This window comes from Notamacropus eugenii, chromosome 5, assembly GCF_028372415.1.
Source record: "Notamacropus eugenii isolate mMacEug1 chromosome 5, mMacEug1.pri_v2, whole genome shotgun sequence".
NCBI classification, from domain to species: Eukaryota; Metazoa; Chordata; class Mammalia; order Diprotodontia; family Macropodidae; genus Notamacropus; species Notamacropus eugenii.
The window spans coordinates 297,980,852-298,008,838 of NC_092876.1; the positions used below are offsets into that span (position 1 = coordinate 297,980,852).

General features: G+C 35.9%; 1 protein-coding gene across 1 annotated transcript in view; it reads left to right on the forward strand.

The window, feature by feature from the left end:
• DARS1 (aspartyl-tRNA synthetase 1) overlaps positions 1–27,987 on the forward strand; it is a 76,215-nt gene that overhangs the window by 25,665 nt on the left and 22,563 nt on the right. Inside the window, exons 5-7 of the mRNA XM_072613208.1 lie at positions 18,167–18,269; positions 23,171–23,251; positions 24,104–24,163. Of these exons, the coding sequence (XP_072469309.1) occupies positions 18,167–18,269; positions 23,171–23,251; positions 24,104–24,163 (244 nt within the window). The remainder of the gene's footprint in view (positions 1–18,166; positions 18,270–23,170; positions 23,252–24,103; positions 24,164–27,987) is intronic.

The window sequence follows — 27,987 nt, forward strand, 5'->3', positions numbered from 1 at the left end:
TTCTGTTAGAGGTGATGCAGTTATGAAGGCATTGAGAGACCAACTTATAATCTCTAAGGAGGGAAAGATACCAGTGGCTTGGGGGAAAATAGTCCCATACTTTATCAATACCAAAAAAAGAGGTAACCAAGAGAACATCAGGAACTATTAACTTATATACCTACTCTTCCATCTGTAGCAAAGTTTTGAGGGTTATCTTACCCATGAATTAAGGGCATCGTCAATGAACAAGTAGGTTTTTGCAAATGGTATTATTCAACAACATATTATATCTTTACCATCTCACAACTGGCTAAAATGTGTAGAAAATTTGAAACATCATTGTGCTTAGTGATCAATTTGGAAAAAGCATTTAACTTAGTAGAAAAAAATTTCCCTTGATGTGCTCTTGTATGAGGTGTGTTACATTGCTACATCAAGCATTCAGGATTCTTTAGAATGTGTAATTACTAACCCTTTGAACAAAGTTTGAAACAGATGTTTGCTTTCCAAAAGTATTTGCCACTGAGATAGAAGAGATCCAGTGCAGGGTCCAGGAGAAGGAGAGATTCCCTATGAATGATACTTTAAATGCTGCTGTTTGCAGCTAGCATTGTGTTAATTGCATTCTCCTATGATATAGAACCACCAGGTTCTGTAATTACCCAAAGGAATTGGGTGTGTCCAGTCACATGGGAAAGAAAAAATGGATGGAGTCTGTTTTCCAGATTTCAACATGTATCTGTCTATTTGGACACCCAACATAACACTTATACAACAAAATATATCTAAGATAGGCAATACGGATAGATAATGAACTGGTCTCAGATTAAAAAAAGATTGCTTTTGGAAACTGCAAAAATACTGAGCCATACATTTACTAAACCTGAGCTTCCCATAACAGTGAAGGCTCATCTTTTCGATACTTGTGTTGCTATATAGCAGCCAGCCCTGGAACACCACCTTTTCTGAAGAACTAAAGATGCATATCACAGAGGACAGTGGAAAGGCACATAGTGAGTGTGAAGTAAAGAATGTCATCAAGGAATTAAAGAGAAGATGGTCACTTGACAAGAACAAGGAGTGATAGGTGGAAAGTCAGAGTGCTCTACCAGTTGTTCAGTTGTGTCCCAACTCTTTGTGACCCCATTAAGGGTTTTCTTGGAAGAGATGCTGGAGTGGTTTTCCGTCTCCTTCTCCAGTTCACTTTAGAAATCAGGAGAGTAAGATAACTAGGGCTAAGTGACTTGCCCAAGGTCACACAGTTAGTGTCTGAGGCCAGATTTGAACTCAGGAAGATGAATCTTCCTAAGTCCAGGTCCAGAAGTCTATCCACTGACTTACCTATCTACCTACCTACTCTACCAGTACCCTCACTATAAGCAAAAACAAAAAACAAAAAAAAACAAACCCACAGCCTTCTAGTATGTTTGTGTTTGTCCCCTGCATTGGAGTACATTAGGAGTACGTCGATGAGAATGAGCACAGATGAGTGGGCCTGTGTCTTCGAATAGAAGTTTTGGTGTGAGATCACAGACATTTGAGTAGGTGAGAGAAAGGGGGCTTCCTAGCAGACCTATGGCAAAGTAACAAAGACTTGAACTGGTTACACAGAGCTTTGTGGAGTCATTTTTGCATGGTAAGTTTAATGTGGCATTTGAGCTAGTTGTTTAGTTCTTGAGCTCCTTTGGGGAAGAGAGAGGTTCATTTTTATATTTTTATGATCACTGCCCAGCACAGTGCCTGTTCCATTGTAGGCACTTAATAAATGCTTGCTGATTATTCTCTGTGACTGTGATCAGGCTGTTACTAACTGTAAGCATGTTAATGGTTTTTTGATACCTTAAAGGGAAATTAACCTGATATATGCTACCTGTGATTTTAGAAATTTGTGTTAACAGTGAGAAATCATTACCTGGACCAGTTAAATTGGCTCTTTTATGTGGCTTCAAATTACGTCTCTGTCCCACGCCAGACAGCTGACAATGTTTGTCATTGGTCAGAAGAGGTTACAGGTAGAGACCACAGGCAGGTAGAAAACTACAAATCCTTAGGTCTCTTGGAAAAATAAGTCGATGCCCATAGCTTCATGACAAAGGGTTAGAGTAAAAGAGAACATTATTTTTCACAGGGGAAAGTGGGGCCAGATTTGTCCCAACTCCTTTATTGGTGTTAGTAAAGTAGTAGTGTTCTCTAAGGAGCTCTGCTTTTATACAGGTGTTAGAGTAGCTCACACAGAGAGAACAATGTTCAAAAAATACAGAGAAATCATTGAACTGATCTACTGATCTAGTCCCAAGTTTCTTGCTTCTTTCCTGTGTGACCTCCTGCAATCCCTTAACCTCCCTGGGCCTTGTTGTCCTCTGTAAAATCAGATTGGACTTGCTCATTTCTAAAATTACTCCAGCTTTAAAGTTGTGAAATTCTATAAAAAATCTTGTTCATAAGGATTACCTGCTGAAGACCTAGACCTAAACCCTAACTTGAACTTAAAACAACCCAGTAACCACCAGCCAACCTTTCAGCCTAGTCCTTAATAGCCAGCATCTGAGGAATCAACCTTCTTAGAGACATGACCCAGTAACTGCTTCTGCAGGTGTTGGAGTGCCTGACTTCTCAGTAGAAACAGGTGCTGAAGATTCAGAAAAGAAAAGTCTTTCCTCTGAACTCCATAGCACTGTCAAATGATTCAGCCTCAAAAATGGATGTGGGCTTTTCAGTGTAAATAACATTAACAAAGATGCATGACCATCTGCTTTGCCACTGTCCCCTAGGGACCATGGGATCTTTCCATGTGACTTATAACTGAAACCTCTTCCTCTGTTAGAATGTGAACTCCTTGACAGCAGGGACCGTTTTATTTTTCTCTTTATGTTCCCATGCCTGGCACAGTGCTTTCCAGGTAGTTAGTAGTTAATAATTTTTCTTCATACATATGGTTTTTCTAAGAGATTTAGTACAGTTTTACTCTATAAAAGCTTAAAAATTTTGGTAAGACTTTTGGGATGGCCTGGATTGCATTTATATAGTATTTTAAGGCTTACAAAGCACTTTACATATGTTACCTCGTTTTATCCTCACAACCACCCAAGGAAATTGAAGATACTATTATCCCCATTTTTAGAAATGAACCAGTGACAGAAAGATTAAATGATTTGAACACAGATCTTCCTGACTACAGATCCAATGATCTGTCCTCTCTGCCACCTAGCCACCTTCATTCTATGAAAATATATCTGTTCCAAATCTAAATTAGGGAAGTAAAAGATAGGAACTTTCATTGGCTTATCCTCTGTCATATATGTGTCTATATACAATATATAGTTGTAGTTATAAACATCTGTTGAGTTAATGCTTCGAAGGACAAGGATCTATGATAAAGGATTTTAATCAAAATCTTCAGAAACAGTAAACAGTAGAAGTTCCTCTTTTTAGTATTAATACATGAAAAACGAGAACTTTCATAACCTATTGTGGTCTGAGTGTGTTAGTATGCAATTTTGGGTTTTTTGGTTGTGTGTTTTTTTTTTTTTTACTGTGCTTTAAATACCTTAGCTTATTATGAGAAAGGACAAGGAATCTGATGTTTTAGGGTTTACAGTCTGAACTACTGAACTTTTAATTTACAGAATTGTTCATATAATCTCCACTTATTGAAGCAGCTTTGTCCATGCGTTTTGCAAATAAATAAGTAACATAGCACCTTACTGAACCAAACTTATTTTCAACTCTACAGCTTTGCCGATTCTTTAAGAATTAGAATTTTTTTATTTGGATGTGAATTGTTACAGATACCTCTAACAAGTGTTATTATTTTTGTCCTAAACCACTGATATTTAATAGTATGTTTGGATTCATTTTGATACTTGTGTAACTACAAAAATCTATTTGGTAGATTTGCTTTTTCTGCTAAAAAAAACTGTGAGAGTGCAAGGTGTTAAATTTAAAAGTCCACAGCCACACTTTTAAAATCCCATTTCATTTGCTGTCCATTTTGTTAATGTTAAGCAATAATTTCTGTATCCATTTTTGTTTTGGTAAATATAGCTACATGTATGACAGAAAAAACACTATTTTGATTCTGTTTTCTGCAGTAAATGGATAAAGGAGTAATTATGAAAATGAAATTTGAATGCAATCCAAATTTAATTTTAGGCTTCTACCCCTTTACTATCACTGATAACAAATTTCAGTTTGGCAGGATACCAAATGTAAAAGACCAATAATATTGTTTTTTCTGTGTATTTAAAATGTTATTGAAAAAATTGGATATTATAGAAGCATTTTAAAATACTTAAGTCTAAATATATATACTACAATGGAGTATAAATTTTAAAAAACAACATTGCCTTAAGAAAATATTGCTGTCATTATAATACTCATACTCACTTTGGGCTGGTATTTCTCCTCCCAACATTGGTGATTCTCTATCCATTGTTCTGTAGTATATATTCAGTGACATTCTGTAAGATAACTGGTCAAGTTTGTAGGGAAAGTGAATCAGATTTTTTTTTTCCCCTCTATATGACAAATTAATTGATCCAGATAAGATCAACAACACCAAACATTGTCCTGTACACTACTATCAGTTCTTTCTTTCTTTCTGTTTGATTGAGTTCCTGGAAGAAAGGACTCTTGTCTTAGACATCTTTATGTATCTCCCCACACACCCCAAGCTCCTAATAAAGTAGGCTGTAAAATAGAAAGTTAAACAGTTACTAGTTTATATTAGTCTGAACACCCCTAAAAAGGATTGTTTTAAGGAATGTATGCATTGCCACTACCACTCATTGTTATAGTCTGAATATTTGTGCAAGTCCCTGCCATGTTTTTAATATTTTTATTATAGAAATAGTTATTGTGTTTTAATAAATTTACTTTTCAAATTTAGAATGCCAGGTTGTTGTTATGTGTTATTCAGGTGTCATACCAGTGATAATATCTTAACTTTTAGAAGGTCTTTCAAACTAACCCGTTATATGTGTTAAGACAAATCTGTTTTTAGGGGGTTATTTTAAATTAAATAACAATGCAGAACTTAGCCATTTTAGTGTGATCTTTGGCCTTGCTTTTTCTTGCTGAATTTTCCATTCGAATAAAAGTCCTTGATTATTGGCACTATTAACAGTTTCCTTTTTATATATCCAGCCCACCAAGCAGTTATTAAAAATCTGCTTTGTGTATATGAGAGGGAGTAATGTTTAGTGAGGCTGGAAAGATAGGTTGGAGCCAGATTGTGAAGAGCTTTAATAGCTAATCAAAAAAGTTGATACTTTATCCTAAAATCAATAGGGACTCACTGGAGTTGATTGAGTAGGGGAGTCAGATGGTCAGATCTAAGCACTGTCTGTTCCCCTGTGACAAGAATGTGCTCCTACATTATTTCCACCACCTCTCAAGGCAACCCATTCCATTTTTGAGCCACTCTTATTATTAAGAAATTTTTCCTGACATCAAGCCAAAATTGGCTTCTTTGCAACTTCTCTTCATTATTCTTGGTTCTCTCCTGCAGAGCCAGACAGAACAGGTCTGACCTCTTCTCCGTGTACGACAGCCCTTTAGATACTTGAAGACAGTTCTGAGTCTTCTCTTCTCTAGGCTGAATATGCATAGTTCCTTTAACTGATCTCATGATAGGGACTAAAGATTTTTAATCATCCTAGTTGCCCTCCTCTAGGCACTCTCCGGTTTTTCAATGTCCTTCTTAAACTGTTACGTTCTGAATAAACATAGTATCCTAGGATTATAGTTGTCCAACTTGAAGCTTGCACAAATTAGGGTTAGAATTTAGGGTTAGGGTCATCGCAGCTGCATTACTCCAGGAAAATATCTAACAAAAAAACTGAAAATGCAATACAAATGTAGATAATATTAATTTACAATTTTCCAAATCATTATGCAGTCTGCAACCATCACCTTAGATGAAGTCTGATGAGAGTAGGTCAAGTCCTATTAACTCTGTTACCTTTCTTTTCATCCCACTGTTACCTACCACCTATCTAAATTATTACAAAAACCTCCTACTTGGACTTTCACCCTTTTACCTCCACCCTCATCTTAACCAGTCCTATGTACTTTTGACATATTCTTCCCTATGTCCAGTTTTGTTCTTGGTGCACATGGTCTAAATGCTTAAGTGACTTCCTAATGGCTAATGAATAATATTCAAACTCTAGCCAAGCTTTGAAGGTCCTACACAGTCAGATACCTTATCTATCTAACCTTATCTCATACTTTTTCCCTCCACATACTGTATACAATGCTTCAGCCAGATGTATTCTTCCTTATTCCCTAGAAAGATACTTCCCTTGCTCCTTCACTTTTTTGATCTTACTGATTCCTGTACTTGCAGTGTCAGAACAACACCCAGTAAGTATGTTTGCTACCTCTTACCAGACTGGGTACAGATCTTATTAATCCCTTTCCTCTGAATGCTGGGAATGTGATTTTTAAAAATTATATATTAAAGGAATTTTGTTTGTAAAAAAAAATCCCCTACAATGTCCAAACTATTTTATTGTGATAAATTTTATTATAAATAACCACTTTAGTATTTGCATTTCCTAGTGAGCAGGAGAAAAGTTTTCTATCTGGCCTCTCTAGTGAAATTGTAAAAAAAAAAAAAAAAAAAAGATGTAAAATCTTAGAATATTAACCCGGGAGTTTCCTTGGAAATTATAAGTAAAATGAGATTAGAAGAAGTTACGGTCACGGGGGTTAGGAAGTGACAATCAAAACTAAAAACTCTGATGTTTTGATCGTACTTACCAATGGACCACACTACCACTGGCAAAATTAGTAGAAGAAAATAGCCAGTTTTATGTATATATCATTACCTTAATCTTGTCATCCTTCCAAGTTTATAGAAAGAACTTAATGAGTGTTTTCTGAATTGTATTAAATCTAATCTCAATAATCTTGAGTGAAGCACTTAAGCTCCTGTTAATTTAGATAGTTGATATATTTTAGGGAGATGAGGCTGGAGAGAACATGAAAGATAATGGACAGAAAGTGGGAATATAATTACCTGCATAACCTTGGGCAGATTATCTACCTTTTCCCTCTCCATTTCTCCACACCCTGATACCTACAAAATGAGGGGATTGGGAACTCTGAGATCTCTAATAGCTCTAAATATATGCTCTTAATTTTTTGTGCAATTTTTTTAATAGAGAATTTGTTGTATCACCTGACAAAGCACCCTTCACCAGGATTTAGAAAAAGCTGTTTTATTTAGAAACTTTCATTTTAAAGTAGACAGAATCTGCTATCTGTGTCCCAATTTTCCCATTTCTCTACCCTTCCTTTCCTTGGAAACCATCTCTCTTTTACCTTCCCTCTCTCCTCCCTCAGGGGCAGCTAGGTGGTACAGTAGATTGAGCTCTGAGTCTGGAGTCAGGAAGACCCAAGTTCAAATCCAGCCTCAGATAGTAGTTCTGTGACCCTGGGCAAGTAACTTAACTCTGTTTGCCTCCATTTCCGCGTCTGTGAAATGAGCTGGAGAAGACAAATCACTCGAATGTCTTTGCCAAAAAAAAAAAAAAAAAGCCCAAATGGGGTCAGAGTCAGACATGAATGAAAAAACTGAACTAAAACAAAGTTCTTCCCTCAGGTTTTTGCTTTCTTAACCCTTTCTCTCTTTTAACCAACTTCTCAAATCCTTCACCCACACAAATATTTTCACAGCTAATGTTAGTATTAACCCTTGCCAGTGTTTATATTTTTAACCTTCTAGCACCAGTTAGGAAGATATTAAATGACAGCTTCAAACTGTGTTGTCATCCTCAGTTTTTACTTTCCATATGTTGTTGCTTATGACTTTTCCACTTAGATTGTCTCCCATCTACTTTGTATATGAATCTTACATGTACCATCTCTACCCATTGGAACACAAGCATCTTGAGAGCAGAAACTACTTTTGCTTTCCTTTGTATTCTCAGCAGTTACATGGTACCTGGCACGTAGTAAGCCTTAACGTATGCATATGCATATTGACTGACTGATGTGTCTGTTTGGAAGTCATCTGCATAGAGATGATAGTTGCATTCATGGAACTTAGGACCATTATGAAGAGAATGTGGAGAAAGAAAATAGGAGTTCTCAAAGGCCCAGGTATATAAAGCAAAGCAGAAATACATGATGATAATTGTGAAGAGACTTCATTTGAGAATTACTTGAAAGTAGAAATTGAGATTGGGGGGTTTAAAGTTTTACATTCTTAGAGTCTGTTTTCCAGAGTATGAACATAGGAATGGTCAGCCCCAAGCATTTAGCTTGCTGTGCAAGCAAAAGTGACCCAACCACCCTGTTTCTGGCTGAGAAAGGTTAAAAATCTGGAGAACAAAGTAAGTTTTTCTGTCTCTGAGTAATCAAATTAAGTCCTTTGTAATGGTTGTGATCTGTATGTATACATATTCACAAAGATCAAATACAACCCTGAAAATTGTTTAATAAAAAAAGTAATAAGGCACATAAGGCAAAATTTACAATGCTGGGAATCTTACTTTATGGTAAGACAAATACAGATTTTAATCCAAATATAAATTATAAGAATAAGAAGTATCACATTGTGAAAATAGCATTCACATATATCAAATTCTGTTCTCTCTAATGCTTTCTGTCCTTACCATGGAGGAGGAGGGGTTCCAAAAAATGGTACAATTATCCCTTCCATTTTGTAACTTACACATCTCAGTTTTGATATGTTACAGGTTAGCATAAGAAATTAAATGGTTTTTTTGGGGGGGAGTTTTGGGGAAGCTGCAGATGACATAGAACCTATGACTAAATACTTAACCCAAATTTTACAATAAGGTATTGTAAACAACCCATAAAAGAAAAAGAAAAATTTCAGACATCTTCTCTGGTGCAAAAGGAGGGCCAAAAAATTTTACACAGGTTTTCCAGATTACAGGCGCTCTGTATCCCTAACACACCCACCCACCTCTCACAATGTGGCAGGGATAACTGTAGTTTCTGCTACCAATATGAAACTCTTATCTTGACTTGAATTTTGATTCAAATACCACTAAACTAAGATAAACCTTTTAGATGCATATTTAACTACCTACTATTTGGGAAACAACTTAGTGGCCCAGCTAACCAATCCATCAGAGCCTGTGGTTCAGGAAATATTAAACCTAGAAATATGTTCTTATGAAAGGTCTAACAAATGGGAAGAACTTCCCATTTCTAGCTCCTGTTAAATTTTCATCCTATCTTAGGTCTGTTATGATTATAAACATTTTAAATATGCAGTGCTAGGTAATTTTGTATACATTTCTACCTTTTAGAAACTTTCATTGTAAATACTGTTGCAAGTATGAATTTCATATTCAAAACATGTTTACAGCAAAAAATATATGGTAAGCTGTCAGGCCCTATCTGTATTCATTGACTATAACCATTATTGAGACTATTAAGATGTATATTTCCAGCTAGAGTTTCTAAATCTTCTAAATTTAATCTAAATCTAAATCATCTAAAAGGTAAAATTATTTTAAAAATATAAGTAGGTTACTACAACTGATCTAAGTGTACCTTTACCTTTTATTTGTGGACAACATACCTTATTGACAAGATTGACCTCAGAAAGAATATCATGTTAGAATTTTCAATATTTGAGAATTTTTCCATGAAGCTACATTCAATCTCAACATGAAGTCAGCTTTAACTTTTTTTTGCAAATAATTTTTAATCCAATTGAATAATATGTGAATGGAAAAAAGTATACTTCACTAACTTTGTGCTTTGAAGACTGTTCCCATTTCCACTTTCTGATCCAATTTTCTGAAAAGTCCATTTTTAAAAATCTTATTTAATACTTTAGTTTTCCCAATTACATGGAAAAACAACTTGAACGTTTTTTTTTTTCAAATTTTGAGGTCCAAATTCTCTTCCTTGCTCCCCTCTACCCCCTCCTTGTGAAGGCAAGCAGTTTTATATAGCTTATACATGTGTAGTCATGCGAAACACATTTACATGTAAGTCATTCTGTGAAAGAAAACAGGCAAAAAAAACCCAAGAAAAATAAAGAAAAAGTATCTTTGATCTACATTCAGGCTCTCCCAGTTCTTTCTCTGGAGATGGACAGTATCTTTCATTATAAATCCTACAAAATTGTCTTAAGTCATTATATTGCTGAGAATAGCTAAGTTATTCATAGTAGATTGTTGCTGTTGCTAAGTACAATGTTTTGCTTCTGCTCATTTCACTTCGTATCAGGCCATGTAAGTCTGAAAGGTTCATTTTTATGTAATTGAGTGAGCATATAAATACGAAACAATTGAGTAAATTACTAAGGAGAAATAATATGATTTACTTGGGATTTTAAAGAATAGAATGTTTATCCACATATGCTGGTCTTTTTACTTTTTGCTTTTGCTTTATTTATCCACATAGTTTAAAGGTTTAGAGGTCTATAGAGTAAGGCTGTGTAGGAACAGGAAATAGAGTTTTCTTCCCAAACTGGTATTTGTTGTTCTGCCTTATACTGATATTCTTTTGACAGTTCTTGTTGATGTATCATTGTTTTCCCTATTTTCCTTTATCAAACTAGCTTTGAGTATTATCTACAAAATTAACAACATGGCAGTATGTGGTAGTTAAAAGTTATTTAAGTATCAAGTTTTAGAAGATAATCCTTCGAACCTTTCTATCTTATCTGGCCTTTTTTTCTAGAATAATTTTCTAAAGTCTAGAGGTTTTTTTGTTTTTGTCTTTTTTTTTTTGGCTCTGGCAATCAGGGCTTATTAGGTATTTTTTCCCTTAGTTTAGATTTCTTTGTCTTTATTATATTAATTACTGTAGTCGGTTATTAAGATTGTGTTAGCTTTAAAAGCTGAAGAATCACAAGTGTTTCTCGCTTTATAATGATTGCTTATGTTACTTTTTCTTTGATTTCCTTTGTCTCTAAAACTTCCCTTTTAAATTAAATATTCTATCAGTTAGTCATCTTAACATTGAAAGAACCAGGGAAATTGACATTATAATTTTACCTTGAAATAATTTCTATCCTACTATAATTTATTTTCTTTGCCTTGTAAAAAAATTGCACTGGGTCATTTAATGCAGCTTGGTTCTTTTGTGGTATTCTTAAAGTTGAGTATTCCTTTCAAATTCTTATACTGGCTTTTAAATGGGGAATCTCTTAGAGAGATTACTAATTTCATCTTAATGGAATAGTTAATTTTTTTTACTGATAACTTTTATTTTTTATAATCTTTAATTTTATAATCTCTCCACACATGCGCACACACTCACATACTCACACCCTCTGTCACTCTCTCACATCCATTCCTTATAACAAAGAGTAAGAGAGCAAGAGGGAGCAAGAGGCATCAGGAAGGGTGGTGTAGAACAGCAAAATAAGTATTTCACACTGAGAGCCCCCAGCCATCACCTCTTGCTATTATAAGTGCTAGGTTCAAAATGCTGAGGCTAACTGTTGTCTTCCCTGGGCAAACTATGTGCTTTTATTTGACATTCTCTAGAAAACAGTTTAACATGATATGACAAGCTATATCAGGAATGGTGATCTGGAATAAAGCAATTATCTAAAACCCTTTCTGGGTAAAAATTGAGATTAATAAATAAATATCAATAGGACGCTTAGATTGATACATTTTAGAATGCTGAAAATTGTTACATCAGAGATGAGAAAAAAAGGCATTTAGTAGAGAAAAAGTAACAACTGTCTCTATATCCTTATGGTTATATTAAATAGAAAAGCCTACTGACTGCAAATGTCTTTTCAGTAACTAGAGTGCTGTGAGGTAAAGTGAGACTAAAATAGCATTACTGTTCATAACACTTAAAATGTTCCAGGCACTCTGCTAAGTGCTTTGCAAATATTGCCTCATTTGAGCCTTATAACTCTCGTGGGATGTGGGTACTGTTGTTATCCCTATTTTGTAGTTGAGGAAATTCAGGTGCATAGAAGTTGAGTGACTTGCCCAAGATCACACAGCTAGGAAGTATCTGAGACTACATGTGAACTCTGAGACTACATGTGAACTCAGGTCTTCCTGTCTCCAGGCCCAACACTACCTACTGTGCTACCTTGCAGCCTCATTGGCTATATCTAAAAACGTATGCCTCATTCTACACCATGATGCCACTACTTCTCTCTCAGGAAATGGGTCATGTTTCAACAGCATGTGATCAGTCACTGCTTAATTTCTGTCAGCCTGTTCTCTCAACTATAAAATGGGGATGATAGTATGTACTCTGCAGGATTGTTCTGAGGATCTAAGGAGTTAATATTTATAAATTGTTTAACACAATATCTACTACATAGTGAGTGCTATGTAAATAAATACTAATGTTATTTTAGTCTCATTTTACCTCACAGGATTGTTGTGATGTTCAAATAAGATAATGTATACAAAACATCCAGAGCGTAAATATGTGTCAGTTATCTCTGTTTTATCATAGTTATGGTGTCAGCTTCTCTTCACTAGATAGTAAGCTTTCATAGGGCAACTACATGTTCATTTTTTATATTCAGTAGGTGCCTTGCCCATAGCAGATTTTTAGTAAATAGCTGTTTAATTAAATCCTTCACATTCTGGGATAAAACTTTGTGTTCATATGTATGTTACTGAAAAGACACATTTGTGGCTAGTAGGGTTTTCTATTCAGTATAATCATAAGGATATAGAAATAACTGTTGCTTTTTCTCTGTAGAATGTTTTTTTTCTCCAAACATGCTATCTCATCTCTGGTCTAACAATTTTCAACATATCCCAAACTATCATCATCATCATCATCATTACATCTCAGTAATTTTCTGTGCTTACTTTTCCACCATCTTTGATTATTCTCTTCAAAATTTCACTATATTTAGCTACTTTGTCTGTATCTTTAATGTTATGCAGTTGGGCTTGGTTTTTAAAACTGTTGAACCAACCAATACACGGTAAAAGTTTCTTTACCACCTATTTCGTTTCCATTTTCTTTCACTTTCTTTTTTTCTTTCACTTTCTTAAGTAAACTAGAAGCTTTTGTCTGAATAACTATCAAGAGAAATGGTTTTTTTAATTATAATCTTCAATCTGTACATCTAGAAGATGCTCCAGTCAGGTCACTGTGAAACTTGTATTCTTTGTAGAGTGTGTGTTTTAAACTACACAAAGCCAAGGCAACTTTGCCTTTTATCTCACTAGCATATATTATGAAATTCTGTGAGTACTAATAAGAGCTAATGAGTATTTTTTTGAAGGACAGTAAATATTTGAGTAGGCTAGTTGGCAGCAGAGAAGGAATCTATCAGAACAAGATGAAAGATAAGAGAAACGGTAATGATAGTGGGGGCAGTCAGATGGAGAAGATAGAGGATGGGCTAAAGAGAAGATTGATCACTTAGTTACAGAAAGCAAAAGGCCACCTCATCGTCAGGGACTGGGGTGAAAGAGTGGCATAGTGAGAAGGTCTTCGTGAATTACCCTATTTTTGAGGTGAAGAGTGAGGCAAAACTCATCTGAGGGGGAAGGGAGTGGAATGTGGGAGGTTGGAAGGGGAAGAAAACGTTAAGAACACATACTGTGGCAGGTGGAATAGGGAATCAGCTCAGGAGGAAAGGGATTACTTTACCCTGATAAGGACCCATTTGTGATTTGCTGGCACAAGTTTGTAGTGTAACTATTCATCATGGTTTCAGGATCTGCTCCCACTCCATTCAACAGCATGTGATTAGGCTTGAAGGTAATAGTGAGAGAAATCTAGGCTGGAGTTTGACAAGACATGGTAATATGACAAGAGAGCAAAGAATTCAAGAGTAAAAAATAGTACGTGGAGTTGAACTGATTCACCAAGGGATTGAGACTTTGAAGGAAGGATTGAGGGGATAGTGGCCTAGAAAGGTACTGAAGTATTGGACATTACAGTCAGGACAAAAGGTAGGGAGTAGAATCTTATGGGTGCTGGCAAGATCGAGGATATGACCATCCCTTTGTGTAGCATATAGCTGGAGTACAAGAATATATAATGGGAATTGAGTGAAGAGAAAACATATTTGAGGGAACTTTGTCTTGTATGTTCAAGACTCTTAGAATAAATATAGGAGTTAGGGTAGAAAGAACAACTGTGACCAAGAGGCTTAACTCAGGGTGACTAAGGACTCAAAACCCAACCCCACACCTCAATTCTTCACTACCACCAACCTCAGTGCTGTGAATATTCCAGCTGTAGGCCACAGCACCACAGTGGGCAGCGTTTTGTGCTGCAGAAAATTTCTGCAGAAGAACAGAGGGTCAGAGAGAAAAGGGCAGGACACATGTCTGGACTTGAAATAGACCTCAGCCTCGAACTCCACTTCCACCTCCTCCCAGAACCTCAGTGAGCCAAATTACAGAAATCAACCCTGTAGCACCAGCACATCAGCTCTCTAAACTGGGAGTGCCAGGCCAGAAAATTGAGGAACAGAGGGAGCAGGACAGGAGACTGGGTTAGGACTCTAGGGAATGGGCAAGCATAATGTAGCATTCCACAGGGAAGGAGCTCAGCATCCATTGGGGCCAATTCTGTCCTTCCAGAAGGTATTTGGCAGAGACTTAGATTGATAAACCATGAATTGCCCATTGGGAGGAAGCTGAGACACTTGAAATCCAGCCCCCAAGGAAACTGCCATTATAGGGAAGGGAGTCAGAAAGTGAACAATAGGGGGAAATGGGGCTTCACTGAAATTACCAAAGATCTCAAGAAGAAGAAAACTCAGAAGACCTTGAACATAAGCAGATAAATAAACAGGAGAAATATTAACAGCAGATGAAAATATGGCATCCAAATTTAGCAAATGTGTTCAGGCATCTATGAAGAAATGCTGTAAAACAAAGGAAAAAGAGGACAATATGGAATCACAACATGATGTTCCTCAGTGGTTCGAGAGAAATGATAATAATGGGCAGAATAGGAAAACTAGGGTCAGTGATGTCAAGTCTCATCAGAGAAACAAAAGGGAATGTTGGAATAAAAATGCATATACACAGAAGTAAAAACCAATTTAGAAGAAAAGAAGCAAAAAAACAGCAACACTAAAATACAACGTGCTCACTATGCAAGCAAAACATCCTACTCTTAAGGATAGGATGCATAGAAACAGCCTATGGGTCATGGGGCTCCCAGAAGAATAGAGCAAGATAAAAACAGCAAAGTGCAGGAAATAATACAAGAGAACACCCTAGAACTTCTAAACATTGAAAATGAAATAACCAATTGAAAGAATTCATAGATTGCCTCCAGGAAAAAAAAAACATAATTGCAGACTCCAAGATATATAATGGTTATATTTAACAATTAAATTTAAAAAATATCAAGTTCTGTGAGTAATCAGGAGAAAGTCTTTCAAATACAAAGGAAAAGACATTCAAACATTGCACTTACCAGAAAATGTAGGTGTGAACATCATGATGTATTCTTCTGAAAAGCAATGCAGCTCAGGATAGAGTCCAGAATGACCTAACTGCTTGGCAAATTTGAGCTTAACTATAAATGAGAAAAGATGGCTATTCAATACATATGAGGTATTTGAAGCATTCTTAGAAAGAAAATCAGCCCTACAGAGATTATTTGCTTCCTGAACACCCCAGACAACAGAAATGCAAAAGGGGTGAATAAATGAAGCTCCCAAGGAAATAAGAGCAGCAGAATGACAGCAGAAAAACCAGTGAGACCTTTTTCTAAATGGATACAAGAAGACATGGGTGAAGGCATAAGTCAGCTGGAGGTAACAGTGAAGATGCTGCTGCCTGCAACATTAAGGACAGCATCTCACAGCGCCTGGTCTGTGGGTGAATAGGGTTTGGTTTGGTTTTGGTGGGACTACAGCAAAGTGGGGGGGCACATGAAAGAGAGGGAGAGGAACAGGAGATAAAAGGAAAGATGAGGTGCCCCCTCAAATCAAGGGCTAGCAACAAAGGGAAAATGACCCTTGTGGTTGCAGGAAGAAAGGAGTCTGCAGGGGGAGTAGATGAGAAGGAAATGAAAAAGGTTGAAGGCGGAAGTGGAAGAAGGAGGCTTTGCTTTGGTGGTAGGAGCTCCCACAGATGAAAAGACATGTTCTGTCGGGGGAGGTAGGGACCTTGTGCTGGTTGTTGTTTCAGGGATTTGGTACTTGAAAAGACCACCCATTCTAATTTGGGAAAGGAAGGAATTGTAACACTTAGGGGCATGGGAGGACATGGATCCAGGGAGGAGTTTTTGAGGCTGTCAGAATTGACTCGAAGAGGGAATAAGATACACACTCAATTGGGTATAGAAATCTCTTTTACCCTACAGGAAAATAGGAGTGGTGGAGAGGTGCACTGATAGAAAGGCAGATTGTGGGAGAAGGTAGTCAGAAGCGCAACACTTTTGAGGAGTGACAGGGTGAAATAGAGCCATTCCCCAATTGATAAATGATCAAAAGATACAAAGTTTTCAGATGAAGTAATCAAAGCTATCTATAGCCATATGAAAAAATGTTTCAACTCACTGTTGATGGAAGATGTGTAAATTAAAACAGTTCTGCCTTATACCTTATTAGATTGGCTAATAAGAAAAATGACAAATGTTGGAGATGTGGGGAAAATGAGACAGTAATGCACTGTTGGTGGAACTGTGAACTGATTCAGTCATTCTGTAGAACAATTTGGATATTACCTATAGGGCTATAAAACCATGCATATTCTTTGACCTAGCAGTACCACTATTGGGGCCTGTATCCAAAAAGAGATAAAAAAGGAAAAGGACACATACATACAAAAGTATTTATAGCAGCTCTTTTCTGGTGACGAAGAATTGGAAATTGAGAGGATGCCCATCATTTGGGAAACAGCTGAACAAATTGTAGTATGTATTTGTGATGGAATGCTATTGTGCTGTAAGAAATGATGAGCAGAATGTTCTCAGAAAAACCTGAAAAAACTTACATAAACTGATGCAAAGTGAAATGTAGTGTGTATAAAGTAACAACAATTTTGTGAGATGATCAGCTATGAATGACTTAGCAATTCTCAGTAACAACTCTGAAGGACTTAAGATGAAAAAATACTATCCATTTCCAGAAAAAGAACTGATAGTGTCTGAACACAGCTTGAAGCATACTTTTTTTACATTCTTTGTTTTCCTTGAGGATTTTTTTTTGGGGGGGGGGGGGTCTATGTTTTATTTTGCAGAAGTGTTTTGTATGACTACATACATATATAACCTGTGTCCAATTACTTGCCTTCTCAGTGGGAGGGAGGGGCAGGGAAGAGAGAGGAAGGGAGAGAATTTGGAATTCAAGAGTTTTAAAAACAAATGTTTAAAATTGTTTTTATATGTAACAGGAAAAATAAAATACTAAATAAGTTTAAAAAAAAAAGAATTGGCATTGTTCTAGTGAGGCACGGTGGAGGAGAAGCAATGGAAGAAACTCCCTAGGGAGGAGATTGCAGAATGGGCACCTTGGAAGTTTTAATTACATGAGAAATACAGAGAATGGAGAGAGACTAAATAATTATAGAGGTCATGAACCCGAGAATGAGGGTCTTGAATAGATAGAAAGGATGCATAATGAAGAGAAAAGTAATAAAGAAATCCTCTCTGGGAAAGGGTGTGAAAAAATGAATTTTTAAATAATGAACAGGACTTGTTGAAGGGGATGAGAGGAAAGGGAACATCTATTTAACTGAGAGGGAAAAAATGGGGGAAGAATTATATAACCAGATGGAAAAAAGAAAGAAAAAGGAACTAGTGAGTAAAACCTCAAAGGGAAAGGGGTAACAATTAGGAGGGAATGTTTTGGGATGAAGGGAAAAAAGACAGTGGGAATAGGACCACCTTAAAATAATTTCAGCTGAATACCTCTCAACAACCAAATGCCAAAATAAGCTTCCAGAGATAGACTATATTTATATATACACACACATATGTGTATATTTAATTTCACAATTATAAAATTAATTTTCCATATATTATGTGGTCTTTTGTATTTTTGCAGATAATTCTGATTTTAGTATTAAGTCAGCCATCTAAGAACAGGTCATTGACAGAAAAGCTTTCCCCATTCTCAAAATTACATGTTTTTAGTTGTTTTTTTCTTATGTTCCAGAATCTCACAGTCACTAAATTATGACATCTCTGAAATTAAGTACTTTTTTCTGAGGGTAGGAGTCCAAATGTGTACTAACACCTGATGAGAATTTAAAGTTTACTGTTTTATTGACAGCATTAACAAAGAGAGCATCGTGGATGTAGAAGGTGTTGTGAGGAAAGTGAATCAGAAAATTGGAAGCTGTACACAGCAAGATGTCGAGCTTCATGTTCAAAGGGTAATGTTTTTTTAAAAAATTAAGATTGTACACTGAAATAAATTTAAGTAATTTTTATTAATAGTTTCTCACATCAGATGTATGTTTTTTAAAAAATCAATATACAATGGTATGATTCTACAGTTTTTTCTCATCATAGAAAAAAATAAAATCCAGTTTTTTATTATTAACATGAACAAAACATATTTTTAATTTTTGCTTTCCCAAGCAGTGATATAGTGTTGTGGGTTAATGGTTTGTACCAAGACTTAATAACTAATTCTGACCAATTAAAATTTAGAAAAAATTAGACAAAATTTAGTTCATCTTATTACATTTTAAGACTTACTAAATTTAATTGAATCATCCTCTAACTTTTTGAGGGCAGCTAGGTAGTTCAGCAGACAGAATGCTGGACCTGGAGTCAGGAAAACTCATCTTATTGAGTTCAAATCAGGTCTCAGACATTTACTAGCTGTGTGACCCTAAGTAAGTCACTTAAACCCCTGTTTGCCTCGGTTTCCTTATCTGTAAAATAATCTGAAGAAGGGACTCTCAGATCACTCTAGTATCTTTGCCAGTAAAACATCTAATGATGTCATGAAGAGTTGAACACAACAGAAAAAAAGATAGCACGAGAACAAAAACATTTTTGGATCATAAAAATTCAAAGGGATATATAATGATTGGTTTCTGTAAATGGACTCCATGTAGATGTTCATTATAGAGCAAGAAGACTACAGAACTAAACTAGGGAGTCTTTCAAATGAAGATCATTTTAGAAATAAAGTGCTTGTTATTAATTAATCCTTCCCCCACCTCCCAGTGGTCCCCAGATATGACGTTGTTTTGGCAGTGGAATGGGCTGTATGAGCAGAATTAATTCTAATGCCTTGCTCTTATAAATTCTTGTATGTGATTAGAACCTAGCTCATTGATTATCTCCTTTTGGTTAAATCTCATTTTTTTTTTTCTAAAAGAAATTTATAACTGAGTTAACTTTAAATTAGCCAAAAAGAAAAGTAGTGCATAGGTCTACATATCCAGTCCAAGATAGCCCACCTTCTACAATATTATATTTGCCATATTTAATGTTTTTAAAGTATAAGCTTCTTGGAAACATATTTAATATTTTCCATAGTAACCTTCATACAATTACAGAATAATATATTTGCATGTTACAATATTTATACATTATATAACATGCAGGATTATCTAAATTGCAGAATTGCATGGATATAAAATTTTCATCTGCATGATTCTCTCTACTGATACAGAACACTATTACATAAGAGATGATTCAGTTAGTTTCTATGACCAGAATTATTCAGAATCTGTTGACCCACTTGATAATGAGCCTTTCTGAACCTAGCTACACTTAATCCTGATACAAATACCTGGAATATCGTCAGTTTTACACTTGGAAAACTTTTTAGCTATCTAGGGACTGACCTATCAGGTTTGCACTCAGTTGATATAGTCTTCAAAAAAATCAGGTCACTTCAAAGCCCCAAGTGATGCACCAGAATAGGACATTAGAGAATGATAAAAGGATACCTTGAAAAGTTATTGCAAAACATGAATTCATATGTATTAGGCATTTAAAATAAATCACTTCTATTATTGAAAATGCAGTGAAAGCAATTTCCATCCACCAAGATAAAAAAACACCCAAAACCTAAACTGAAAAGATGACTAGCTGTAGGTATGCCCCAAAATTCATAGGAGATAAAAATCTAAAAAGGATCCAGTAATAAAGCCTGTGGTATATGAAGTCTAAATACAAATGAGCAAAGTACAGGTATCAATATAGAGGGAAATTTGACATCACTGAGATATTGTGGGATAGAATCTGTTTGAAATATCTTTTTACAAGGAACAAGTAGGTAAAAGAATGGGACAGAATAGTATCATATTGTATCACATATGCTTGTGGAAGTTCAGGCACTGAGGAAGAGAGCTATGGTAAAGCGTATTTGAATTTTTAAAAAAAGTACAAACAAAAGCAATATTGTTATTAGAGTATGCTACAGAAAGGAAATTAGTAAGGAGTTTGGGAAATGGATCAAAACCTGCCACAGAGGAATGATATAGTAGTGGTGGAATATTTCAGTTATCTAGACATTTGCTAGAACCCTTTACCAAAAGGACAGGTGCTAATTATTTCTTAACTTTAATGAGAATTCCATCCTTTAAAAGGTAGAGAAACCAGCAGAGGGAAATTCTAAATGTGGATTAGGTCCTTACCAACAAGGAAGAAGTAATGGTAACCTTAGGGAGAGTGACTCTTCTTTCTTAGAGCTTGTGCTAGAGGAGAGAAAAGCTAAGAATTTAGTTTTTGGAAAAACTGATTTGAAAGGGTTCAGGAAATGGAGATGGGTAGGATCTTAAGATTCAACAGGAATAAGTCAGTTTAGGATATTTGGAAAAACTCAAAGCATATTTGTGAAGACACAAAGAAACTCGTTCAAAGGGCAGAAAAAGAGAAAATTGTCTAAAAGACTGATGTGGATGCAAACAGCAGATAATTAATCTACCCAGCTTAAATTTTTAAAAGAGAGTCACTGGGAATGGAATGACAGATAGAGACTGAATATAAAATCATGGCATGACTTTTTAAGAGTAGTACTGAGCACTAAAACTCAGCCTGGCAAGAAAAGCTAAGGACTGCAATGAGGTATATTAGGATGATTGTTAGGATAGAAGGTATGATGATAACAGAAAGAAGATAGGACTGCTGAATTCTTACTTTTCTTTCATGTATTCTGCCAAAGAGAATGGTTTTTTGAACAGTAAAGGGCAGAATAATATGTGACTAATGGGGAGTTGAAACAAAATCCATAGGGAAAAGCAGTAGAAAGAGCATTTGACCCAGGTAAGCTATGTTTAGAGGTACTGAAAGAAGTGACATATTTGATCGCTTAATCAGTCAGTGATATTTGAAAAACTGCAATATGAACGAGTTGCTATGCCATTGGAGAAGGGTAGCTGTTATCCTGATTTCCCTGAAAAATAAAAAAGAGAGACAAGAGAGTAGAATTCACAGACTGTTAAGTTAGTGAGATTGACTTCTATTCCTGGTTAAATCCTGAAGCATTATTAAAAGGCTAGTCGGGGAAAAGGAAGTAAGGATCACCAAGAGCAAGAATGAGTCATGCCAGACAAACCTTATTTCCCTTTCTGTTTTCTTGACATGTTACTAGATAAAAATCAAATGATAAAGTTTCATCCTGTTTTGGAAAAGATGAATCATTGTGTACCAAACAGTTTGACAGCTAGGTAGATTGACAGAACTGTTTGAATGGTCTGACTCAAAAAACAGTTATAACGATGTTTAATGTCAATTTATAAAGAGGGCTTTTTGCAAAGTGGCCTGAGGATTTGTGTGGCACCCTGTGCTATGTAACATGTTGGTCACTTTATTTATGTAAATCTATAATTTGCATGCTTATCAGATTTATAAATGATACAAAGGTAAAAGAGATAACTACCACATAAGATGACAGTTAAGATCCAAAAATATGTTGACGGAGTACGATGTTGGGCCAAAACTAATCCATTGAAATTTAATAGATATAAAATCTCATTCTTGGGTTTAAAACATTAGCCTCACAAGTCTTAATTAAAAGTGACTTGGTTAATACTGCGTTTCACCTGAAAGAGGTCTGAAGCTTTGTGTAAAACAGGCTCAATATGACTCAGCAACCAAAAAAAAGCAAATGTGTTTTAGGTTGTATTAAAAGAGGCTAATATTATTGTAAGGTCTTAAGAGATGCTAGTCTCACTGTACTCTTCTCTGTTTATAACACATCTGAACTATTATATTCAGTTCTGGGATTTACTTTTTAGGAATGACAAATGACAAATTTACTTTTTAGGAATGAGCATCCAGAAGAGGGCTACTAGGATGCCGAATTACCTTGTAATCATGAGATACAGGATCAGTTGAAAGAACTGGGAAAGGGAAGACTTAAGAGATTTGAGGGATTTGATTTGGGGGCCTGATTTCTTTAAGAAGAATTAGACTTTTTCTGTTTTATTTGAGAGGACAGAACTAAGAATAGTAGGTAAAAACTGCAAAGAGGTGGATTTAGGCCTGGTGTAACAAAAAACTTCCTAAAAATTAGAGCCATCTCACCCATCTTCTTCTGCCCAATAGAGGACTTGAGGCAAAGGCATTATAACTACCTTTGGGAATCATGTTATAGAGAGCATTCTTATTGGGGAGAAGATTGGACTTGATGTTCTGTGATTCTCAACTTAGATTTATTTTTAAATTAAAAACTGTCACCATCTAATTCTCTACGTGTGGAGTGAACAGTAGTACTCTATCAACATACCATTTATAGAATGTTAGACATTTTGAAGTATAGCTATTTAGACCAGTCAAAACAGTAGAAGAAAAATCCTTTGTTGGTGTTCTATTCTGTTCTATTATTGAATTGTCAAAGCTAACAGTGCCAAGTTTGGAACTTCTTTTCCTTGAGTTAACCAGAAGAGCTTTGTTTTACCATGTGTTCAAGAGAAGTTAAAAATACTTGGGTTTAGTTTTTGTTTTTCAGATAATGAATCGTCAATAGAGTGTTAAAAAATTGGGGACGTGGCAGAGACTGGTTTTAGAATGAAAAGGACAATAGCAGTTACCTTGTGTAGAACATAAGATGTAGTAGAAGGGAAATAAAGGAGACTTGGGGAAAGCATATGAATTTTAGTGGAAATAGGAGAAATAATGTAGCTGAGCTAAATTGGTCCTTTAAAGTGGAGATAAGTAGCTTAGAGTTCGAACACTGCTCAGTTAGATTTCCTCAGTTTCAGTTAAAGATTTATGCAAATAGTGTTTCATATTTTACCATCTGTAGGCTGTTTTCTACATAATATGCTATATTTCTCTGTCCTTCATTGTGGTATTATCTCAATTTCAGATTTATGTAATTAGTTTGGCTGAACCCCGCCTACCCTTACAGCTGGATGATGCAATTCGACCTGAAATAGAGGGAGAAGAGGTAAAAAAAATGTGTCTTAGAAATAACTGACTTTAGCCTGTATTTTTAGTTAGAAACAATTTGAAGGCATGATACTTTATTATAACATTAAGATCAGCCTGTATTTATCTTAAACTTTTTTCATGTCATGTGCTACCTTTTTTTAATCTCCTGGTGCTGCCCAAACCATTGAGGTCATTGTAGTCCTTGGAACCTAGCTCTTACCAGAGAAATGTGGAGTTACTACATCCAAAAAAGGGAAATTCATTATGAATGACAAATAACTCCATGAAATAGAAAAGGGCCTATAAAAAGGAATCTGTAACCACATGTTCAGTGTCATTTCTCCTTTTTAACTTTGCAAGTCTTTTTTTCTCATTTCTCTTCCTGCCCTGTCCCTTTTCATCACTAGCCTTTCTCTGGTCCTCCTCCCCAGGTATTGCCATTCTTTTGGGTGAGGAAGTCCAGTACATTGAATAAAAATGGAAGTAATTCTGAATTTAGGGTCTGGAAATAGCAATGTCATTATACTCCCTTTATTCTAACTCTAGCTCTGTACTGATGAAGGAGGTTCCATTGCCATCAATTGTACCTCCCAAAGAAATTGAGTGTCATTCCATTTGGCAATTGATGTGGCATGCTTTCAGTCATCTTAGCAAATCATCATCATCATCATTTTTGTTTTTGTTCTGTTCCAATGGCTATAGCACAACTATTCTGTGCTTCTGATTTTATACTTCCAAACTGCCCTTTTAAAAAAAAATAACTAGTCTGTAAGCTGTTGGGGAAAGTTAATAAAATATAAAAGACTCTGATAATTCTAATTAAATTTTTTGTCTTAATTCAAGAAAATTTTTATTGATCTGTTTTTAGGAAGGAAGAGCTACTGTTAATCAAGATACAAGACTAGATAACAGAGTCATCGATCTTAGGGTAAGATTCTTTTTTTTTTCCATATTGTTGAATTTTTATTAACTGGGCAAAGCCATGCGAGAGCCAAGATTGGTGACCCCGTATACTAGCAAGTACATAAAAGATAAAGGCATAAGGAACAGGTATTTTGGGATATTAGCTGGTTAGACATTTACTTATAGATGAATAAGGTAATACATCAAGCTTACTTTTTTGCTGCCTCTTTATCCAGATAAAATCTGAAGGTGTCAGAAAATGTGGAAATAGAGATATTTTTCCCCCCAAGGGACATGAAGCTAAACAGAACTAATCAAGGTACACACTTCTTTTTGACACCTACTCCAGTCAAGCAGCTATCTTATATTTTCTAATGAACATAACTGATAAGGAATGTCTCCCCAATGCTTTAAAAGGACTTTCCCTTGACCATCTGTAAACTCTCTATCTACTTAACTTCTTTCACTGGCAGACTTCAAGAAAGATTGATCTAAACTCAGCTCTTCTGCACTATTTACTCATTGCACAGAACCTTGCTGTGTGGCTTCCCCTGTACCACCATTGAAAGAGTCTTCAAATAGAGTGACTTTTTTTTTCTTCAGTCTTCACCCTCCTTCCTTTGGCTTCCTTGATTTTACTAAAATGTCTATCCTTTCCCTAACTTATAAATATGACAGTCCTGTTCTTGGCCCTCTTTTTTTATACATATACATGTACACACTCTTTCCTTACCAGTCTTAGCTACTCAAAGGACTTTAAGGATCATTTTTATGTAAATGACTTCCAGTCCCAAATGTACGTTCTCAGCCTCTCATTTTCACTTTATGTCTTAGCAACACTTCAGTGTCAAATGTTCAAAACCAATCTTGCATCCCCAGTCAAGACATCTTAGAATTGAGAGGAAAGTTAGAGGTCATCTAGTACAACCTATTATCTAAACTTCCTCCCTGTCCTTTTTTCTTCCTTTGGCTTTTGGAGACCCTGCTGTCCTTCCAGTTACTCAGCCTGGAAATTTAAGTCATCTGACTTTTCCCTCTCCTTCATCTTCACATTGTCAGTTATCATGTCCTTTCAGTTCTATTAATTCTGTCTCTTGAATCTGTATCCTTCATTCTGGCTGCCACCACTCAAAAATCTTTCATTCCCTTCCTGTTCTCTACAAAATACAGTGGAAACTCTTGTGGCGTGACATTCAAGTTTTTCTGTAATTTAATGTTAATCTGCATTTCCAACTTTATCACGGTGATTTCTTTGGCATGCTCTACATTTTCACCAAATTAATTTACTCATTCTTGATATCTTCATATACTCTTTTGCCGAAGTTCACACTTTCATCCATGCCTAGGATTCTTCCTCCCCCCATCAACACCGTTAAATTCAATTCACCAAACCCTATCATCTTTATTTGTTATCATACTTATACTTCTCTTTATAATGACCTTGCTAAGGTACCCTCTCCATGAAACCTTTCTTCTTTCACCAAATCTAGTGATTTGGTGATTTCTCTCACCAATTTTTTTGGAATTCCTCTTTTCACTATATTCTGAGTTGTATTAAAGTTTGTGTATGTGTTTTCTATCTCTTACTAGATTGTAAGTTTCCTTGAGTTTCAGTTTATCATATCAATATTGTCTTCCATGTAGTTTAATGTTAAGATGAATTGAGAAGTAATTCTTGTTTTTATTTATTAATAAATTTTCATAAAGGAAGTTGTGACCCAGTTTTAAAATGGACGTGCTAAATTGATATTAAAAGTTTTTTTGATGTTGGCTAGACCATGAAATACTGGACTCAATAATTTAACATGGCAAAAGTAGTTGGTGCTAGTGGTTTTTTGCAGTAGTCTTATTGGTCTTCTTTTTCCCTTCAGATTCTGGTTTGGTTTGCAAATGAAAAGTTCAGTGGTTTCATCATTGATGTAAAATCAGTGTCATCTTTCTTTCTTAATATCCTAACCACATCTTCCTCCTTTTGGAATTTGTTATTGTGTTTCATCATTTATTCTACCTGGTTTTTTTTACCTTTAAAAACCCTTTGTAATTATTTTCCTTTCTTGCATCCTTATAATCAGATCTGCTCCTATTTGACTCTTTAGTCTCTTGTTTTGTTCTCTTCTCTTTTTTATGTCACTTTTTACATTTGTTAAGAGCCTTAGTAGTAATCATGTGACCAATTTTCCTTTTCCAAAAAACCCCAAGCCCAGCTATCAGGTATTTTTGCTTTGGTAGCCATATATTGTGTTTTGTTTGTACATACTTTTCTTCATTTATGCTTCAAGACACTTTATTATGTAATTCTCTAGTTTTAGGTAAGCATTATTATGTGATAGTATCATTCCAGTGCATATCACTAAACCACTGATGAGTTAAAATCAGATCCAACTAATCTTTGTAAGCATTGACTTGGAAACATGAAAATTTTGAAAAATTTTGAAAAAAACAGTTTATTTCTGACTTAACTATGATTCCTGGAATCATGAAATCCTGGGAAATGTAGGAAGAATATTACAGATTCCAATTTGGGGCCTTCCTAAGTTGAAAATTGTTACCATGCAAGATGGCAGAGTAGAAAGATGCACATACTCAAGCTCTTCCCCCACAGCCCATAAAATACCTGTAAAGAAAGACTCTCAACAAATTACAGAGCAGCAGAAGCCAGAGAACGACAGAGTAGAGGGGATTTCCAGCCCAGAGTGACCTGGAAGGCCGACCAGAAAGGTCTGTTGCACTGGAGGCAGAGTGGAGCACAACCCAGCCTTGGCCAGAGCAGGCTTCGGGGGCAGAATCACCAGCAGCAGCAGAGGTTCACGGATCCCTCAACCCACAGGCGCCAATGACACTTCAAAGATCAGTGAGAGAGCTTTTTCACTTCCGTGAAAAGGGAGCAAGGTCCTCGCCTAGCCTCAGCCCCAGGTGGCAGCAGTGGCAGGCTGGCAGTAGCAGCAGCTGTGGTGCTGCCCAGCAGGCAACAGCCAGCCTCCATTGTTGAAGCACTCAGCTTAAAGCCCTTGGGGGAATTGAGCAGCTGATCTGAATCTCAGCCAGGAACCTGGCCAGGAAGTAAACTCTTCTCCTTTGATTATGCCACCTTGGAGGAACTGAGATCTTACAGGTGCCCAGAGTACACCCTACTTTTGACAAAGGACCCAAAAGTCAAGTAACTGGTTAGAAAAATGCCAAAAAAAGGGAAAAAAAAATTAGACTATAGAAGGTTACTTCCTTGGTGAACAGGTATTCTCTCCCATCCTTTTGGATGAGGAAGAACAATGTTTACCAGCAGGGGAAGACATAGAAGTCAAGGTTTCTGCATCCAAAACCTCCAAAATAAATATGCAATGATCCCAGGCCATGGAAGAACTCAAAAAGGATTTTGAAAATCAAGTAAGAGAGGTGGAGGAAAAATTGGGAAGAGATGCAAGAGAGAGATGCAAGAAAATCACAAAAAGTGAGCTAACATCTTGCTAAAGGAGACCCAAAAAAATGCTGAAGAAAATAACACCTTTAAAAATAGGCTAACTCAATTGGCAAAAGAGGTCCAGAAAGCCAATGAGAAGGAGAAAATATTGCAAGCAGCCAGAAAAGAAACAATTCAAGTATTGTGGAAATACAATCAGGATAACACAAGAACTAGCAGCTTCTACATTAAGGGATCAAAGGGTTTGGAATATGATATTCCAGAAGTCAAAGGAACTAGGATTAAAACCAAGAATCACCTACCCAGCAAAACTGAGTATAATACTTCAGGGGAAAAAATGGTCTTTCAATGAAATGAAACTTTCAAGCATTCTTGATGAAAAGACCAGACCAAAAAAGAAAATTTGACTTTTACACACAAGAATCAAGAGAAGC